General features: G+C 38.1%; 1 protein-coding gene across 1 annotated transcript in view; it reads right to left on the reverse strand.

Moving 5' to 3' along the window:
• The window catches only part of LOC105353990 (inactive N-acetylated-alpha-linked acidic dipeptidase-like protein 2), an 80553-nt gene that overhangs the window by 10989 nt on the left and 48409 nt on the right, over positions 1 to 21155 (reverse strand). Inside the window, exon 4 of the mRNA XM_020702830.2 lies at positions 9969 to 10236. Within this exon, the coding sequence (XP_020558489.1) occupies positions 9969 to 10236 (268 nt within the window). The remainder of the gene's footprint in view (positions 1 to 9968; positions 10237 to 21155) is intronic.

Raw genomic sequence — 21155 nt, forward strand, 5'->3', positions numbered from 1 at the left:
AGTTCTTGCTGTGTTGACAGACGCTACAAGTGTTATGGAAGGATGCAAGGAGGACTTTGTAGAGCTGCTGAATGACAAACATGTCAGGAAGAGAGCACAAAGTAGAAGAGGTGGTTGTTGTGGAGCAAGAAGTAGAAAAGATCAGTAAGAATGAAGTGAAGAAGCCATTGAAAAGGATGAAGAGTGGAAAGGCAGTTGGTCCTGACAACATTTCTGTGAAGGTATGGAAGTGTTTAGGAGACATGGCAGTAGAGTTTCTGACTGGGCTGTTTAACAAGATCTTGGGAGAGTAAGAGGTGCCGAAGCAGGAAGAAGGGAATATGTCCTGTTACAGAATACTGAGAGAGGAGCTGTGCTTTTCTAGGAGGACATCTGGCATAGCAGAAGAGTATTTAGGAGTGGTCCAGAACATGTATGAAAACTGTAAGCCAGTGGTGAGTGCTGGAGGTGTGACACAGGAGTTCAATGAAGATGTGGGACTGTACCAAGACTTTTAGATCCTTCTAGTTAGCTAAGATGATGGACAGATTGACATTTAAGGTTAGGCAGGAATATCTGTGGACAAAAATGTTTGCAGACAACATTATGATCTGTAATGAGAGAAGGGGCAGAAAGACCTTAACAGATGGAGGTTTGCTCTGGAAAGGACATGGAAGAAGGTAGTAAGACAGTATCTGTGTGTATGTGAGAGGAACTCATGGGAAACTGAGGTTAAATGGAGCAGAGGGGAAGAAGTTGGAGGACTCTACTTAGGTTTAACAGTTCAGAGCAGCAGAGAGTGGAAAATAGGCAGAGGCATGTTGGAATGGGTGGAGGAAGTATGAAGTTTTAATGAATGCCAAGAGTGTCATCAAGAATGAAAAAAAAATGTGTTTAGACTGTAGTGAGAACAGCCGTGTTGTTGGTTTAGAGACAGTGGCTCTGAGTTAAATACAGGAGGCAGAGCTGGAGGTGGTAGAGGTGAAGAAGTTGCAGTTCTGATGAAGATGGATAAGATCAGGAATGAATCCATCAGATGGAAAGCTCATTAGATGTTTTGGACATGAATGCATTGTAGCAGAGTGTGATTTCTTAGACAGTTCAAGGGGAGGAACAGAGATTATGACATTGAGTTTGGTTCAACCAGGAAGAAGGTCTATCAAAAGACTAAAGAGAACGTTCATGGATGTAGTAGTTGATATGGGTGAGGAGAATTTAGACAACATGATTTAGGGGTGGGCAATTCTAGACCTCAAGGGCCAGTATGTCTGTACGTTTTATAGATGTCTTTAAAAAGGATATATAAAAAAATAAAAATAAATAAATAAAAACTAGATTTCTGGTGTGTCCAGTATGTTGGTAAACACGCAGGGATTGGACCCTAAATCAAGCAGTTTGGTGTTAAGATGATCAGCACCTATGTCCTTTTTTACACCGTTTTTATAGTAGTTTGCCTTTAAAATGGTTCTTAAAAGTTTCAATTAAAAGCTGAATCAAGCATACTCTATCGCCAGTTATTAGTGGCTGATTAAGGTAAATATTAGCCTTTGTAGCAACAATATCTGCTATTACTTTGAAAATATAAAAATAAAGTACAAGCGAGATTTAAACAATGCTTTAAAGCCTTTAAAGTTTAGTTTAAAGTGCCCGATAAATGAATGAATCAGTATAATATTACTGATCTCTTCCCAATCTTGTTCTCCCAATAATCAATATCACAGTTAAAGGGAATACAAGTGAAAAGTAAATTCATTTAATTGACTCCTTTGGCTTTTTAAATCATAACAAAGCCGCAAATAATTTCATATAAGAAATATTAAAAGCACAAAAAGTAAAATAAATAAATAAAAGCCAATGTTTAAAAAAATGGAATGGGAATACATGAATAAGTCATCAAAAAAAGTCTAGATTACATATTCAAATGCTGTCAATAAACCAACTTTTTCATCAACAAGCGTTGATGACCAAAAAATGTGAAACCTTTGATTAAATCAATAACTAAGGTTCAAACTTGGAGTAAAAGATGTCCGAATCATTTCAAAGGAAAATGTCTTATAGCTGCAGTGAGGAACTGTTGGCGGGTGCAGTGCTGCACATTCAGCCACACACCAAAGATGCTGGGTATTTTATTAAAAACACTTCAGGCTGACCTTTTCAAACAGATTATTTCATTACATTCTGAAGCCATACAAGTTTCAATATGCATATTTTTATGTGCTCTTATCTTGCAAAATCTATGAAGAAAAAGAAATTCCCTGTATCTTAAAGACATCTATTATCTTCTAAGATGCCAAATTCATATTAAAAGTCAATATAATTGATAAAATATGTTTAAAGATTATTTTGTGAACGTGAGTGACAGTACTCAGTCATATTAATGAGCTGGTGAGTAAAGTGTGTCCCGTGAAATGTGTTGAAGTCGATGAGTGACTGTGTGCAACTAGTTAAATGAGTCTGACTCAATAAAATAGTACCACAGTAACTGGTGAATGATTGTTCTTTTCTTGTTCTATTCAATAAATTGGATTTATTTTCTTAACTAAATATTTGTAAAACTTGTGTAGAAAAAAAAGATCAAAGGCACAAACTGAATGTGGTGTAAATTGTGCAAAACGTTCAAGAAAACTCAAACCTGTTTGTTTTTAAAAGCATCTTGTTTAGCACGACTTCTTTTTCATTTTTTCACCCATCATTTTGAGTTTATAAAGTATATTTAAACAATAAATAACTGATTTAGGAGGTTTAAATGTGCACATTTTTCTACCAAGATTTGGCAAATATTTACACAAGTAAATAAGATTACCGTCAGACATACTGACTTAACCTGCTGGGCCGCAAAGACTGGAAAATGAACGTATTCAGCTGGGAGCTGGGAGCTGGGAGCGTAGAGTTGGATGGCTGATTCTGTTGTTGTAGACCACAGAGCTGAAGAGTTTAGATTTTATGTTCTGCTGAGTGGTGCAGGGACCTCCATCTGCCACTTGTTTGTGTAAAGGGTTGTAGACTTGAAATTCGGTGCGCGGGTGTTTTTGGGTTGACCATTTAAGAGTCAGGATTTTGAATCTGGTGCTGACGCCCCAGGAAGCAGTGCAGATATTTACAAAGAAGCCTTTTTTTGGTCACTATAAAAGGTGGCTTCGCATTTTGAATTGCACTTGAAACAGTAGACTAGTAGCCCTGTTTAGAACCAAAAAATGACAAGTGCCTGCACAAGGAGTTAGGTTGTATAAACAGGGTAGTGTTCGACCTTTCCTTAAGAGGGCAAATCTGCATAATGAAAAGTAACTGTTTTTTTCTAAATCTGGATATCTTCCATTAGTGGTTGGTTTCTTTTTGACGCTCCTGTCCAATAAATGAAGGGTTTGTGAAGATGCCACGATAAGTAGAAACAAGTCTTCAATAGTAGCTAATCTCCTTTAAGTGCTGGTTTCCTTTAAATGGTAGGCCATCCAAGTTACTTTAAGAATAAATGCCGCGGCTAATATTGGATGATTTATGGTTCTGTACTTTATTGTATCTTATCCACTCTCATTTTGTGATGCATGTGTGTGAGTTTAGAGCTTATTGAATATCCTTTCATTCCTTGTTGGGCTGATGAGCGCTTTTGTGCCAAATTCAAATGGGTGCTTGCCAGTGTTGATGGCATCATTGGCAAGTTTGGTAACTGTAACAGTTTTTTTTTTTTTTTTTTGGAGGTAATGGTAATTTTGTATACTGCTTTCATAATACCACACTGCTGTACTGATTATTTCCTTGAATTCTGAAATGCTCATGCGGTGATTACACAGTACAGCATTTTACTGCCAAATGGTCTCCAACAGCCGGTCCCTTTTAAACGGCACATCATCTGCGTAAATCTTTGAATAAATGCCAGGGCTACTTTTGGAAGATTTCTGGTAGTTAATGTGTTGAACATTTTTGCAGAATTTGAAAAGACGACCATTGTGGATTCCAAGTTGATGGTGACAGTCTGCTGTAATGAAGGTACCGGTGAGAAAGATCACGACTTCACTTTAGAAGAATTAAATAAAGCCAGAATCTTTATCTATATAAAGTCTTCTGATCCTTAAGGAGGCTCTTCTACAGATGAGGCCCCCATAAGCAGGATCCCTGTTTTATGTTTTATTCAACTTTGGGACCAAACTTGCACTGGAGGGTCAAATAGAATGAGATAAAGTTTTTTCAGAAATGTGGCACAGGCTACAATCTTACAATCTTTACAATCATATGTTTCTACAGAATGTTTCTGGTAATATGCAGCAATGTTTGTATTATGTTGTGTAATTTAGAAAGTTCCTGAACTCTAAACTGAACTCCTGTTCTCTTAGTGGAGATGTCAGCTCTTGCTCCAGGCCATCATACCTGGAGGAAGGTTTCAGCTAGGGAACAGCAGGATGGGGTGTTCTTGTACTAAGCTACAGCACAACTCTCTTGTGTAAAGAAAACTCAGCATGACCCAACTTTCTATGTTTTTACTTTCACTGTTTCCCAGGCATCTGTCTGCCTGAGCTCTATCGACTGTGAAGTTTTCTGTCTATCTGTTCTGATTTTTCTTGAAGCCTATCATAATTTTCTTTCATTTGTCACAGAGAAATGCTTTTTGTCATATCCAATTAAGCCAACAAACACAGCAACATTGGTCTTGCTAGATGGTTTTGATCCAAATTTATGACAGTCTTGTCATATTGGAATGGTGGTATGGATTATGACAATCTCACATGATGGGAATTTTTGCCAAGATTGATTTTTTTTGCATTCTTAGCAAAGAGCCTTGATGTACATACACAAAATTTTTCTCCAAGTAAAAGGAATCAATATGTCTACAATAAAATGAAAGTGAATGTTCTCATGTAATTTTCTAACTATGTACAGCCAGTGCTGAACTTCCTTTTTTTTGGTTGCATGGACCTGGAGTAATGGTTAGGGTTACGTTCAGTAGGTTAGATTACTCCAATAGACTGCTCACTGGCGTCCCCAAATGAGCTGTGGAACAGCTTCAGTGCATCCAGACGGCTGCTGCTCGAGTCCTGATTAAAACCAGGAAGTACCATCATATCAGTCCTGTGCTCAGATCTCTGCACTGGCTTCCTGTAGCTCACAGAATAGACGTTAAAGCAGCTCTGCTTGTTTCCAAGTCTCTCCATGGCCTTGGACTAAAGTACATCTCTGACATGTTAGTGCCATATGAACCATCTCGCACTCTGAGGACCTCAGGGACCGGCCTTCTGTGGGTGCCCAGAGTCAGGACTAAACAAGGGGAATCAGCGTTTCAATCGTATGCAGCTAAAAGCTGGGACAGTCTCTCTGAGGTTATGAGACAGACCTCTACTGTGTTATCTTTCAAATCTAGACTCAAAACATTCCTTTTTAGCCGTGTATGTCACGTAAAGGTCCTTATTGACAATCTTTTAATTTTCTTTTTTATTTCCTTTCTTTTAAGCAAATTTCATAACTATTTATGTTTTTAATCTCTGCACTATTATGTATTGTGATTTTAACACATTCAGCACGTCAAATCTTTTCTTTTTAATCTTTTAAAGTAATTTTTATAATGACTATTTATGTTTTACATTTTTTGCACTGTTATATATTGTGATTTGAATGCATTTTCCTGTTTTGTGAAGCACTATGAATTACTTTGTGTATGAATTTTGCTATACAAATAAACTTGCCGTGCCTCAACATCCTAATCTTCTGATTTGCTCCTTGATTATTGTGAAAGCAAAACTCTCTGGGCTGTTGACAATATTGTTCCCAGAGAGGTAAAAATAAATTGTCAGAAAGTAGAAGGTGTAAGAATTAACATAAGCGTCATAAACCAGTTGAAAAACAAAATGCAGAGACGCAGAACACAAAAATAAGTTGTTTAAAAGAAATGATCACATTTACTGCACTGGAACGAGACATACAAGAATCTGAACATATTTTTGAAGGTAACTTAAACTATGGTGTATCACTTTAGCACAGTCCCTTAGACTGGGTTGGACTATGCATGATGCAAAGAAGTCTACAAAACTTTCTCATAACTGTGTTCTGACTGATTTAAAAGGTGCATTCGCATTTCACTACCATCAATTTTTTACTCCCTTAACTCTAGTTGAAGCCACCAATCCTGGTGAACTTTTGTTGCTTAAGGAAAGAGTTTTAGAAAACCTTGGCATTCCTCCCTGAACCTATACATGTCAAGTATTTCCCTTTCTTTCCTACTTTTTAAACAAGTTGCTACAACAGTGAAAGTGCAACAGCTCTTTAGGGAGACATGTAACTAGTTTTGGTTGATGGATAACATCTTGCTGTGAAAGTGGACAGTACCAGGAGGATTTTCTGTTCTTCATAAATATTTGTGCCACTAGGGAAGCTGCATGTGTATTTGTCTCTGGTCCCTCCAGTCCTGTGCGTCCCTCACAGACTCACATAGTAAGGCTCACAGGATTCAAGTGTTCCACCAGGACTTTTAGTCTAGTGCACTTCTTTTCTAGTTAATACCAAAATGTGTCACCTTGTTGGAACAGCACATCTGTTTTGTCTTCAGTAGAAGTCTCTAGCATGAACAGTTTGAAACATTAAAAATCGTGGCATTAACACTTTCAAAAACAAGGATTAATTTCAAATAACAAAACCATTTCTTTGAATAAATGATCTACAAATGCAGTTCATGTCATATCTTTTGAATACATACACAAGTCAAAGGGCATTCACAAAGCTCAAACAAGTCACTTAGTCGTTAAGAATTATCCCCAGATAAATGAAATTACAGTACAAGAGTAACTTTTGACAAGCTGTCAGTCAGGGCTGTTATCCTGGTAAGAGTTGCTCCATGCAGTGACACTATTTTCAATGTAGTAAAAAATGAAATGTCTTTGTACCACAATACATGCACAACTCCTTGTCTTCAAATGCTATGCTGCAGGAATGTTTAATTTAATTTTCTGAGCTGATGCACACGAGTGATAGTAGATATAATTATATAATACTTGAAGTTATACTCCAATGCTGTGATCACATGACAGGCTGGGTGGTATGCAGTGAGCTAGGTCCAGTGTTGGGAGTACAGTAACCTAGATGAAGTATAACTGTGTTACTAATGGCGTTATGAGTTAAGCAATGGAGTAACATTTTGTTTGTTGTTTTGTCTGACATTAATGGACAATAACTGAAGTGGCTGATATCAAGAAGTCCTACCAATGGCTAGAAAGGGCTGGCCTACAGGACAGTACTCATCCTGGCCGCTCAGGAACAAGCCCTGAGCACCAGAGCACTAGTTCAGATCTACCACACCAGAGAAAAACCAAGGTGTAGGCTGTGCAAAGAGCCTACACAGGATTCAAATGTTATGTGCAGTTATGTGCTAAAGTGTCTGAAGCACTCCAGCACATAACTGCAGGGTGTAAGATGCAGTTAAAGACAGCTTACAAGGAGCACCGCAACCATATGGCTAGAATATTGTATAGGAAGATGTGTGCAGAATACAGAACAGAAACGCAAAGGTCAAAATGGGAAACACTACTGAAAGTGGTAGAGAATGAGAGAGCAAAGATCCTGTGGGACTTCCAGATTCAGACTGACAGGATGGTATGGAAAACCAACCAGACCTTGTAGTGGTGGATAAAGAACAAAGGAAAGCCATTGTGGTGGATGTGGCAGTGACAAGCGATGGGAACATCAGGAAGAAGGAACATGAGAAACTGGAGAAATACCAGGGACTCAGAGAAGAACTGGAGAAAGGATGGAAAGTGAAGGTGACAGTGGTGCCTGTGGTAATTGGAGCACTCGGGGCAGTGACCCCCAAGCTGGAGGAGCAGATCCCTGGAAAAAACTCAGACATCTCCAATAGCAGACAAAGATACTGCGCAGGACCTCAGAGGTCCCAGGCCTCTGGTAGAGGATCTGAGCTTGGGGTGAGAAACCACCCACGGAGGGTGAGAAGAGAATTAATTTCTACAAGTCTTAATATTGTTCCTCTTTTATTTGTTATACTATTTGATAAATAAACTAACATTTATCTCTCACCAAGAACTACTATCAACAAGTTACAATGTAACATAGTTATGACACTATTTTTAGTTAATATATTTAGCTATAGTTATTGTTCAAATTTGTCCAAACATAACAGACCTTTACTGTTTTTTTCTATAATTTAAACTGGGAGGCTTTTCTGTGTGTGTTTCTTTGTGCACCCGTACATGTATGTTTGTGTGTGTTTCTCACAGCAGCAGCAGAACAGGGCCACCTACAGCAGTGGTTATTAATCCAGTATTCCTGCAGGGAAACACGATCCATCTATCACAAAAGTCATATTTAATTGTGAAAACCACGTTCAGATCCGGAAAACTGCCGCTTTACTCAAAGTGCAGAGTTGAACGGAGTGAGGGAATGTTCTGGTGATGAATGACTGTGACCCTCTTTTTGGTTAGACTTGGGCGGGTGGACAGCTGGATAGATCGAGCAAAGCACAGAAAGGAGAACGGAGAGGAAGGGGGAAGAGAAGGAGGAAAACTTGGTATTCAGAGAATCACTCCAACTTTTCATCTGCCCTCAGGCCGAGCGGGGGCTCAAGGGAATAACAAGCATCTCCTTCAACCCTTTTCTCTGTTCCCAGGATACAAAGAAGCAAAGCCCTCTAAAAATAGTGTGACTGTATTTCTTTGTGTGCGCTAGTCTATGGCTTTTACAGGACTTCATGCATAATGACTTCCATTAACCTTCACACTACTGAAGGACAGAAAAAAGATTAACTGTGCATAACATCAGACCTTTTCAAGATTTTTATGCTTTCTGTGTCTCTAAGATTCTTGCAGCTTCTCCCCCGTGGAAAAAAAAAAGTACTCTTTTCCTGTGTTAACAATAACTGACAGGAACAGTTGCCCCAGACTATTAAGAAAACATTGCTATTTTGTTCTATTCCAGACCGGTTTAAAGTTTATTAATCGTATCGATTAAAGTCAGTTTGACGCCCTCCCTCACCCTTGAAACAAGCGAAGAGGCTGGAAAGAGTAAGAACCGGCACAGATCTCCTGTCTTTCTTTGGCTCCATTTAGGCCACTTGATTTGCGGCCCTATATGGAGACTATGTAAATGCAATGAGACCCCAACCCACTAGGGGGCCACAGAGCAATAGCTTTTTGCCTCCCCTGAATTTATCCTAATTTGCCTATAATAAACACATATTTTTTATTGATAAAATATAAAGAAATATTTGTGGCTATGTGTTTTTTTGTATGATTGTGTTAAAATGATTAGACTTCGCTTTAACAAAGATCATAAAGTTTATTCATTTCTTTATTTTTTATTGTTGCCTTTTAATTAAAATTTGATTTGATTTGATTTATTGATTTATTTCAAGCATTTTAGGCAAAGCAATAAAAATGTGCACATATTTATCAAACTCATTACAGAAATGATGAAATTCATAGATTAAAAAGACAGAAAATAAAACAAAACAAAAACGTCACTTAAATCAAAATTTGCCTAATTAAATACAGTGATCTTTAACTAGAGCTTGATTTATTGCTTGAAAAATGATGTCTTACTTTAGGATTGTTTGTTGATTCTGGTTTCTGAGTGCAAAGACAGATTTAAGATTCTGCAAAACATTTCTGAATTCCAACTTTATATCATTTTAAAAGCAAATTTCAAGTAGAAAGGAGATAAAGCTCCAAATAAGTCCCTCAGAGTCAATTTATCCTGGCGAGGTTAATCCAAAATTTTTCCAAACGAAGATTTACTTAACCTAGTTTATATTTGTTTCAGTATGATTTTAAGGTCATTGTGGAAGTGCTTCAGCGATAAACCGTATGTCTTTTGTGTGCTTGACACACATATTCATACCTTTACTTCTTATACAAAAACCTTCTTCAATGCAACTCATATTTAGCTTGTTAAAATGGCTTAGTGTCTTGTTATTATCAGTGAAAACAGAGGAAACAGTGTTGCCTCACCGCAACATACAGTGCATTTAACAAATAGTGAAAGCTAAATATTCTTGGTACCTGGACACTTCCTGTTGCAGAGTAAGCTGCATAAGAGAACTGCTGCTGCAGTCCATCTTTTGGTTCCCGCTGGTCACATGAGATCCCGGTGGGCAGGAAGCACTGATGGCTCGACCTGTCAGTGATGGTGTTGGGTGTAGAACCAGGTTTGCTGACCAGAACTGTATGTTCAGACACTTCAATGTTGGTCAAACCGAATTCCACCCACTGTCTGTAGAGGTACCTGGCTCTGGCTTCTTCACCCTCATCTGAAAGACTGGAGAATGACCTAAAACAACAAAAAAGTGAAGGTCTTTCACCTGTTTATCTGTTGGTTTGTTTAGTTATTAGGGGTGAAACAATCCATTTAATAAGGATTCGATGCATATCTTAATTTTTGGTTGGTGATCCTATTCATAGTCAATGTTGGTTCATTTTGAACGATCTGATTCACCCAGCTAAAGACATTTCAGGACATCTTCAGCCAGAAATTCAACCAGTGGAACTCAGAGATAAACATCTGAGCACTGAACAGTGCAGATGAAGTTTTCCAGATTCCTTGTCTTTCTTGCAAGATTATACAGTGTAAATGCAATATTTGAACAAGCAAACAAGTAAACAAGAATTAATGTCAAATCCATTCACATTTTAGTTTCATAAAGTTCAATCTGCTGTTGTTTTTTCACATCCAAATAATCCAAATGAAACATTATTAGAACATTCTAGCACACTGTATGGTCACATGTCTGTTAAATTCAGAGTTTCCACACATTGGACTGTAATGTTGGACAGATCTGCTGCATGTTGTCGGCTGTGATGCATTTGGCGTTTTTTATGTTTTAGTTAAATAAACCTACTGTGGATTGGAGGAATATAACTCGTGACACCCCTATTACTTATTGATCAAGGTGACAAACAGGAACATAAGATGATCTTGAAAGACTAAGTGTTGAATTTATGAAACTGTGTTTGGATTTTGACGAATAATGGGGTTTAGGAGATCCAAGGTTTTAAAAATCCTAAAGCTCAAAATGACACTAAAGTGAGACAGCGAGAAAGAAAAGTTGTAAAAAAACGATAGACATTGATTCACATGTGTGCAATTCTTTCTGTTAAACAGTATAGACCAAAAGAATCATTTCATGTCTTTTGTTTTTTCTTTGTTGTTGGAAGCTGGGTTGAGAAATAGTATAGAGTTGATGTTGTTTTGTTTGGCTCCAAACTTCATGACCTCTGACTGAACCCTGCTTTCTTTGATTCCCATTCTATCTCTGACTGCTGAGGCTTTTTTCCTTTAAACTCCTGGACAAAAAAATATCTATCTATCTATCTATCTATCTATCTATCTATCTATCTATCTATCTATCTATCTATCTATCTATCTATCTATCTATCTATCTATCTATCTATCTATCTATCTATCTATCTATCTATCTATCTATCTATCTATCTATCTATCTATCTATCTATCTATCTATCTATCTATCTATCTATCTATCTATCTATCTATCTATCTATCTAACTGTGTGTGTTTATCGTGGAAACAGAAAACACCATAGGATGGGAATTCAAAGATTTCTTCACAGTTCTGAAGGCCTAATTTATTAAGGAATAAATAAACCCTTCATCTAATCTTTGAAAGCTATTTTCTAACAGGATTTGGTTTTTTTTTAGGCATAATTACTTTCTTAGATAACTAAATAATTCATTATAATATTAAAATGAAAAGAATAATATGTCTTTCTACAGATAGAACGAACCCAATATAATTGTTTTTTCTTCATCAACCTTACATTTGTCTTTGATGTTATGATTTTTTTATGTTATTGTGTTGAAGACAAAAAAGGTGAATCTTTAATCGTCTTCCTCTCATTCAGGTTTTTGCCTGAATTAATATTTTGTATTTTTTTTAAATCCTCTGCTTCATGTTTTTTTCTTCCTATTTGTTTTGCATTTTTACACAACTTGTTTTTTTATTTTTGCAAGATACATTCTTTCATACAAATAAGGCAGAAGCTAGCACACGGGTTTGAAAAATTCACAATTAAAAATTTCCTCATCTTACACTTATTATTTACAAGGAGTACAACTTTCATTCGATCAAATATGTCTTATCAATTGATTCTTTTTTTTCCTTTTTCTTTTTAACTTGTCCTGTCCAACAGCTGGGCAGACAGATGAGAGCTGAAGGCCTCTTGTGTTGGACATATTTTAGTTTAACAACAGGGGTTATAAATCTTCTGACATACCAGAGGTATGTCTGAATAAACCCCTTTTGTAATCGAGGCCAGACTTTATTCATTTTAATTGTTTTTGAAAACCTTTTGTGTTGGACCGGACGGAAAAGGAAAGGATGGAAGAAGAGAGAAGGATGTTAGAGAGGAGGGGATAGGAGTGCGATCATAGGAGGGGGGCAATAAGACCATGAAGCAGCGTAAAGCAACAAGCTACTGGATGTTTATCATTACGGTAAGGTTCAGATAGAATACAAATCTCAAAGGGGCGGGGCCTGTCCACACACACACTCAAATGTTATGAACACACCTGTTAGCTGCAAAAATGTCCACATGTCGACATGTACACAATACAGATATTGTTCACACATGCATACTTATGCCTTCAAGCCAACTAGTGTGAGATATTTCTTTCAATCACGCAAACTATTAGTGCAAAGGTGAGCTAACACCTGTGCTCAGTTGAGTGTTTACGTTCTTCTAAAATGGATGATGGAATGTGAAAAGAAGGAGGGGGAGTGACCAGCCACCCCCACACCAAGACCCCCGCCACGGAAGCCAGAAGCCCCCAACGCCACGCGGCAGCAGGCAGAGAACAACCGCCCCCCGTGTGACCACGCCCGCCACCCAGGACAGGGCCAGCCAATAGAATCAAGTGATTCTATTGTTTGTTGGATTGCATGACTTTTAGAAAATTCCCAAAATATTGCATCTGACTTTGAATATACCGTTAAAGTTTCATACCAGTATGCCTGCCTTTACTAAAAAGACAGCTTTAGATTCAGATCTGGTTGACTGTTAAATGTACACATAGTTTTAAGAGGTCATCAAGGACAAATTTCTAGGCTTTTGTAATATTGCTACTTTTTTGTATCTAGTTAAACTGAAATAAATTGGATTCAACATTAAAATTAGGGTTTTTGTAACAAGATTAGTTTTTTTTGTAACCCTTAAAATACTTCAAAGGATTAAAATATAAATAATGTTGCCCCCATGATTTACTTAATTCTCATTGAAATGGAAATACATGCAGTCAGTTCGGGTTTTTCATCCATCCTGTGCAGGGTCACTGTGGCAGAGGCAGGAAACAACTTGGCAAATTTTTCAGTCTACACACATTCAGTCCTAAGGACTGTTTAGAGTCCAGTCAATTTCACAAAAATGTTTTATGATTGTTGGAAGAAGCCAACGTGCCCAAAGAAAACTGTAGAAAACAAGCAAATTCCACTTAAAGGATTTAAACTTCGGAGAACCTTCTTGCTGTGAAGCAACCACCTCACTATCATGCAGCCCTTGATTAGGCTTTAAAATTCAATTTTGATAATACTGTTTCTAATAAAATTCTTCAACAAGGACATTTTATGTGAAGGATTTTCATGTGAAAGGTTGGGTTGAACTATGGCTTAAGTCCTGTTCACACCGGGACGAATTTCGCCCGCGATTTTCGCCGACGTTTAACGCCTCGTGACTAAACAAAGGGCACCAATGTGAGTGTGCACACCGACGCGAATTAACGCCACGCGTCAAAGCGTCACTTTTTAAAAAACGCCTCGGGTTCGTTTTTTTTTTTTGGTTTTCAATGAGAATGGCGCTTTTGCACACGTGTCTGGAGCTTCTGAAGTTACAGTAAAACACAACTTGGGGGCGCTCAAACACAAAGCTGCCTTGCTGAGCACAGATACCAGCGAAGAAGATAGACGCCAAGTAGCGTCTACACTGTCGCGAAGAAATAATGACGGACATTCTAAAATATCCCCGAACCAAGCACCAGTTGGAGCAACTGGTGCTTGAAATATTCATGTTTTCTTTGTATTATTCTGACAAGCGCGTAAATACTTGCTCTCTTCTTCTGAGTAAAAAGCGACTTTAAGAAGCGTAAAGTTGCGCAGCGCCACCTTGTGTACAGGAGTATTTCTGTTTCACATTAAGCGCCATCTAACGTCAGGGAATGAAATTGCATGTTCGCTCGGCTCATCGTCAGCGAAAATCGCCTGTGTGTGAACACAAAAAACGTGGCGAAAAACGCCAACTATCCCGGTGTGTACGGGCCTTATGTGGAGAAAATAGTTTTCAAAATATTTTAAAGTGGATTAAACTTCATTATTTATTTTCATAAAGTATTTAAATTTTACCATTCTGTTTTTTGAAGGGCCAATGTAAAACTGATATTTTAAAAGTTCCTCACAATAGATATGCTTTATTGTCAGTCCATTTCAGGCCAAAAAATGCAACCACATTTGATCTTATCAGAAATTTAAAAAAAAGAAAGAAAAACAACATTTTTTCTGTTCAATCTCCTGAATACCTTAAGTTGGGTAACTATGGAGAGAAAAACTCCCTCTAAGAGGAAAAATTGCTAGCGAGTGACTTCACTTTAAACCTTTTTCAGTGGTTGAGCACTTCCCAAAATCATAACCAGTCTTTATTAGGTTATCTTTTTCTTGTTCTGGCCCAGGAAATGTTTTTTTTCTCTTGAAAAATACCCAAAATATGAGGTGAAGGATGTACTATTACTCTCTGTCACCCAAAATTTTTGCAAAGGAGCAAGTTTGTTGGCTAATCTGACTACCTCCTCACAAAAATACTGCCATGGTCGCTCCACGCTGCCAGAAAAAGTTAAACCTGAGGACATGGAGCAGACTGCTGCACACCTGAACCGTGGCAAGTGTTCTGCCGCCGGGACCCAGAGGTTTAAAAGTAGAGCTGTTCCAATGCATTAGTTGTCCTGACGTAGGGCACAGACACACAAAGTGTCTGCCCTGAGCTGTACTGGCAGCGAAATAGGAGAGAAACCCCTCCAAGTGAATAATCTTATGCTCACAGGCCAACTGTTCATAAAGTGTGACAGAAACACAAGCACAAGCATGCTTTAATTAAACTAAGGAACTCTCAGCTTTATTTTAAAAATAATTTATCTGCTGAAACTATGTTTGTGTAATGTTTTGCTCAGTTGTTAAGTACAGCCTCAATTTAATATTATAATGTGTTTCAAAGAGAGTCTGTATAATATAATCTCTCTGCAATATAGTGGGAGTATAGGTAGATGTCAAGCCACAACTTGGGAAGTTGTTTTATTTCATGCAGTTTACATTTAATAGAGTTGCATTGATGCATTGCTTGGTTGAAACTAATAGAAACATTCTCATAAGTTTGTTAAAAGCTTCAACCAAACTCAGGCAATGCAGTTAGCTATTCGGATAATGCTACATGTAAGCATACTCTAAACATCCATCCTTCTTCTAAACTTGCTGAATCCCTTAAGGGGGTCGTGGGTTTCCTGGACCCCGTCCCAGCTACTGTTGGGCAAAGCAAAGGGACACACTGGACAAGTCACCAGTTTGTTGCGGGGCCACACAAGACACAAGCAAACATAATAACATTGGAAATTGCATTGTTTGAGATAGAGAGATTGTCACAATTTTCTGGCCAATGATGGTAAAGAACTGGAAGGCTTTCTTTTAAGGAGGACTAATCAGATGAAGACCTGCTTGTATTATTTTAAAAAAAGGAAGAGCAGTTCTATTCTGCTTGACTAGCTAATTAAAATGTTAAGATCACATATTTATGTAAGTTTGACATGCTTTTAATTTGATACCTCTGTTTCGGTAAAGTAGGAAGGATGCTCAATTTACCCCCACCCCCGACCCCACCCCCTATTAAGCTGTAGAGCACCTTTTTGCCTTTATCAAGGCCCAAAGGAATGGTTACGGAAACTTGTTGCTAAGTTGCTACCGGTACTGACATACAGTACCACTGCTACCATTTAAAAAAACACAGATTTTGGTGCTACATTTCAATACTTCGTTTTGTAACTGTCAATCACTTGTATTCTATTCAGTTTTGCTGTGAAATTCTGCCTTTCCAGCGATTGAAGGCGTGCTCATAAAAGAATGGATGAGGCCATGGAGGTGCACAAAGCTTCAGTTAAAATGCAAAAGGCAAAGCAAGGTAACTTTTACCTGTACTTCACAGCAAAAGAGTCTAATACAGAGACCGGATAGATAAGTGTGATGTTTTCACTGCAGCGCTGCAGTTAATACTGTAAGAAAGGATGAAATGAAGCTTTTTCCGTACATTCTAAATTACGGTGGCCCAGAAGGGTCACAACACAACACATTAATTTACCACACAACACATTAACTCACAACACGACACAATAACTTACCTCACAACACATTAACTCACAACACATTAACCTAACACACAACACAACACAATAACTCACAAGACAACACATTAACTCACAACTCAACACAATAACTCCCAAGCAGGAAGAGAGGCGGGGGAGGGGCTTTGGCTTCAAACTGGGGAGGATTTTATGAACTCAGACATGGAAACATGATTACCAAGTAGAACTCTTCAAACTAATAAACCTGATCTCTCCACATTCTCCGTGTCTACCATGCATTGATGTACACAGACACCACTTCATGCAGCGATCAGATCATTACTTTAGCTGGTAGCTCCTCCCACACGCGGCCGCGGTATCAAGCTTAAAAGAACACAATTTCTAAGAGGCGGGGCGTTTCACACCCACAACAACAGGTTAGATGACAGAGCCCGGTCCATTAAGCGTCTCTGCCGTTCACGGAGCTTCATTACATAGAACTCCAACAGCCACACGGCCTAACGTAGTCGAGCAATTATATATTCATGAGGGGAAAAAAACCCGCCGAACTGACCGCCCAAATTATGCATACCCGCCAAAAGCCATGTTTACCTGCAAATTTAAAACCAAAACCGCACCATCTGGAAACACTGCTGCTAGCTTCTCTTGTAGAAAAAACGTGCTCCCTCGACAGCTCACTGTGACGTTACTTTCTGTTAGGTAGTTAGATGCTCAGCCCAGTGGAAATTTCATGATAAAAGCACTTCCATTGCAGCTTTACTTCCGTTGTGAGATAATATGTTGTGTTGTGAGTTATTGTATTGTGTTGTGAGTTATTGTGGTGTGTTGTGAGTTAATGTGTTGTGTGGTGAGTTAATGTTTTGTGAGTTATTGTGTTGTGTTGTGAGTTATTGTGTTGTGAGTTAATGTGTTGTGTTGTGAGTTATTGTGTTGTGAGTTATTGTGTTGCGAGTTAATGTCTTGTGTTGTGAGTTAATGTGTTGTGTGGTAAGTAGGGCTGCACGATATGAGAAAAACTCGCGAAATGCGATGTTGGTGATTACTATTGCGATAACGATATAATTTGCGGTATATAAACAAATAGCAAAACAACCAAAAACATCAATCCCATTTCACTGCAACAGTTTAAAAATTATACTCCAAATGACCGTCGTCGACATAGGAGGCAAACATCAAGCATAAAAGGGCTCATCTGATTGGTCAACAATGTAAATGGGTCCTTCCGATTGGTCAAATGCATAAAGGGATTAATTTCATTTGTTCAATATTTCAAGCTGCCATGAGTTTGTTTTAGCACATTTAAGGTAACCATTTATTGCGATTTTCGCCGTCTTTTGCGGTATGCATATTGCACAGCTTGATGTCGCGATGACGATAAATATGCGGTATATTGTGCAGGCCTAGTGGTAAGTTAAAGTGTCTTGTTGTGAGTTAATGTGTTGTGTGGTAAGTTATTGTGTTGTGTTGTGAGTTAATGTGTTCTGTTGTGAGTTATTGTGTTGTGTTGTAAGTTAAAGTGTTGTGACTTTTCTGGGCCACCGCACTAAATACCGGTTTGTCACCAGACAGAATCCAAATGGTACTCATTGCCACTTTTTGCTGTGGAGCCAACAGCAGCAATGTAAAGTTCAGTGTCTTACCCATACGCTTGGGCACATGGATGGGGCCTGTAATCAGGGCTCAACTACTCTAACCTATTGCCACTACTGACCTCTTTAATGTGACATGTTGATCACATCTGTGGTCTAATATAAAAATTAAAACATTAGAGTTCAAAGTTAAAACAATTTGTTCATGTTGCAATCATCTGGACTGAACTGGATTAATGCAACTGTAATTAGCTTGGTTTGATCTTTTTTGCTCCTTTGTGAAGCGCCTGGAGACAACCTTGGTTAAGAACTGATACTTAATGAATTAAATGGAATCATCACTAGCCCTTCGGGTGCCCTAAGCAGCATTACTTTGTGCCCGCCCCCGCCTCTTCCCACAGCCCACAGTCTGAAAAAAACAAAGCACAACAGGATAAGGTATATAAACAACAACTGCCACAGTCTGAACTAACTTAATAACTTAATAATAGTAACTGTTTAGATTACCAAATGACAGCTTCACTGCCTGTTGGTTTAAGTTTTAAAGAAAAACTTCCCTTAGCTCAGGCAATTTTAACCAGCATTTTAATGCAGTTAACAATATATTACTGAGATTTTTGATACACTTCTTGAAGCTCTGTCCCCTTTCATCCTGTCACTCTCACCTGTACAACGAATTAGTGGTAGGCAAGTAGATATCTTTTTTCTGACCATTTCTGGTGTAAAACTTTATGTTTTTTTGCATAAATAGACGATCACATTGTGCTGTACTATGTGTATAGCACAGGGTGGGAGCACAACATTATTTCTTGTTTTTAATTTTTCAGTGAGGAAGACAGAAAAGAGAAACCTTGAAGAGAATTTTTCATCTAAATGAAAAATGTAAAAACTTTTAAACAGCGATGACAACCCTGTCCTCTTTTTGGTGTTTCAATATGTTTTTGTGGCATTTTTCTAATGATGATACAGAAAGTTAAGCTTGAAATTGCATTTCTGAGCATTTCTTAATTCAAATTGTTGTGACGAAAAAATTGGCAAAAGATTGTAGGTGTGATGAACAAGTTACTACGGCAAGCCACAAGGTCACTGCTCCTCTCCATTATGATGGATCCACTTGAAGACAACTGAATCCGTGTACGTCTTTGTTTTTGTCATCCGAGCTGGCATCTGGCTTAAAACTGTACTGCTGGATAGTTTTTATTTGACCTTAAAAACGGCATTATCATAATTTATCATTAATTTTATGACCACTGGAAGCACTTTTACAACAAATCAAAAGATGGGACTTCAAATGTCTGAATGTTGGCAGACACCCAAACCAGACTGATGAATGAACACCAAAACTCTAAAGTATACTAATCAGGTAAACAAGCTGATTGGTTGATTGATGAAGTGGAAACGGGTGTGATTCCCTCAAACCCTACCAGATCCAGTGATCCAACCTCCCATTCCTTAGGGAGCTTTTACTCCATCCAGACACAGTTTAACGGCAGCTGCTCGCCTTGACATTTCCTTGCCGCTAATAGGATTGAGCATGGATATCATGTACATCTTCTGCATTTATTTTGTAGAGAATATAATTTCAAAAAGGCATTTGAGAAACTTCAAAAAGAAGAAGATAATGTGTGTTATTTCCATGCTGTGCAACCTTTCCTGCGCCTGCCGAGATGCTATGATTGTTTTGAAGTGTTAATACGGTTGCATTTGAAGCCTGCTGACTGTGTTTATCTGATAAGTGGATAGAATTGTCCGCTGTGAAGCCTCTTTTCTCCACAGAGTCATGAAAAAGTGTTTATTCAAAGACCAGCATTTATGTCATCAAAGGCTTTTTGCAATGTGTCATATCTTGTCCTTTTTGGTGGTGGGCTTTAATTAATTTTTTATTCACAGAATCTGAAAGCAGCTTCTAGAAATGTCTCCTCTGAATTAAAAGCAAAGCCTGTTCTCAAACTTTCAGTGTAAGGGGAAAGGATTCTATAGGTTCTTTAAAATTGAGTGTAGAAGATGAACTCCCAGCAGATTTCTTTGAAGTGCATAGTGGTGTGGAGAGTGTGTTCCTAAAATTTGCTTGCTTGGGTTTTATATTGATGAGATGTAAAAATCATTGATCGGTGAAGTAGGAAGATGAATCTGACTGTACTTTCATAGGTGAGGCGCCTTCTGCCTCTGCTCGCTATAATATATTCCTGCAGGACACAATAATTTTAGTAGCTCGTTCATTTTTTTTTCAATTTATTTTCTCTCTTTCAGTGCACATTAGTCACGTTTTATTTTTCTTATCCCTTTGTGGCGCTCGTGCTCAGGCTCCTTGAAAGGACATTTTTATTCAGGTGGCAAAGCGGATGTTTAGCTTGAATCTTGGTTCGGTGTGGTGCCTGCCAATAAAGAAGACTCAACACATTACTGGGAGTTCTGCTGAGGAGAATGGAAGACTGGGAAATCCCTCCATCCAGCAGCACTTTGACCAATATCAGAACAAGGATGCTTAAGTTAAGTTTATTAGAAACAAGTGCATACAGGTTCATATACATTTTACAAGTCTGACAAATCAAATTTACTGGGTAATCAATCTGGACTTCTGCGCCGTCCGTTGATTTAATTAGAAAAACAATAAAGGTTTACAATTTCAGAGACAAAAGTAAGGAATTGCAAAGTAAAGAAAAATCTTCCCTTGAACTGTAAATTTGAATTAAGACTTCATTCATTTTATCATCATGATAAATTGTCATGGGAGTTCCTCCTCTTTCTTATAAATTTTTGTTTTATGATGATCATTTTCAGTTTCGCATAAGTGGACTTTAATGACAGTTGTTCAGCTTTTGCCTTAGTCACAACTGCCATTCCCGCATTTAATTTGGTCAGTAAGGACCCAGTGCGAGCACCTTACTAATGGCTATGGCATAAGGGCACCGTAGGAAGGCCTCCCCCATATGTCATACCTTATGTTGTCCTTAGAGATACTGCATTTCACTATACATTCACCGCATGCACAACAATATACTTTCCATTTTTTCCTCAGGCGTTCATAGACAGGAGTCGCAGACCTCTGAGGGTCATTCACTGTACGGGTGCACATTACTAAGGCTTTTACTGATTTAATTTACAAGGAGAGGGAAAAAGCTCTAAAGTCTCTACTTATTGAACTGAAACCCATAATTATAGTTTAAGAAGAGTCTTCAGCTGGTTTATTCATCACCGTTTACCAATCAAAAGCACTTATATATTGGACCTATAACTAGAGTTAACCAAAGTTATA

Source organism: Oryzias latipes, chromosome 4, assembly GCF_002234675.1.
Source record: "Oryzias latipes chromosome 4, ASM223467v1".
NCBI classification, from domain to species: domain Eukaryota; kingdom Metazoa; phylum Chordata; class Actinopteri; order Beloniformes; family Adrianichthyidae; genus Oryzias; species Oryzias latipes.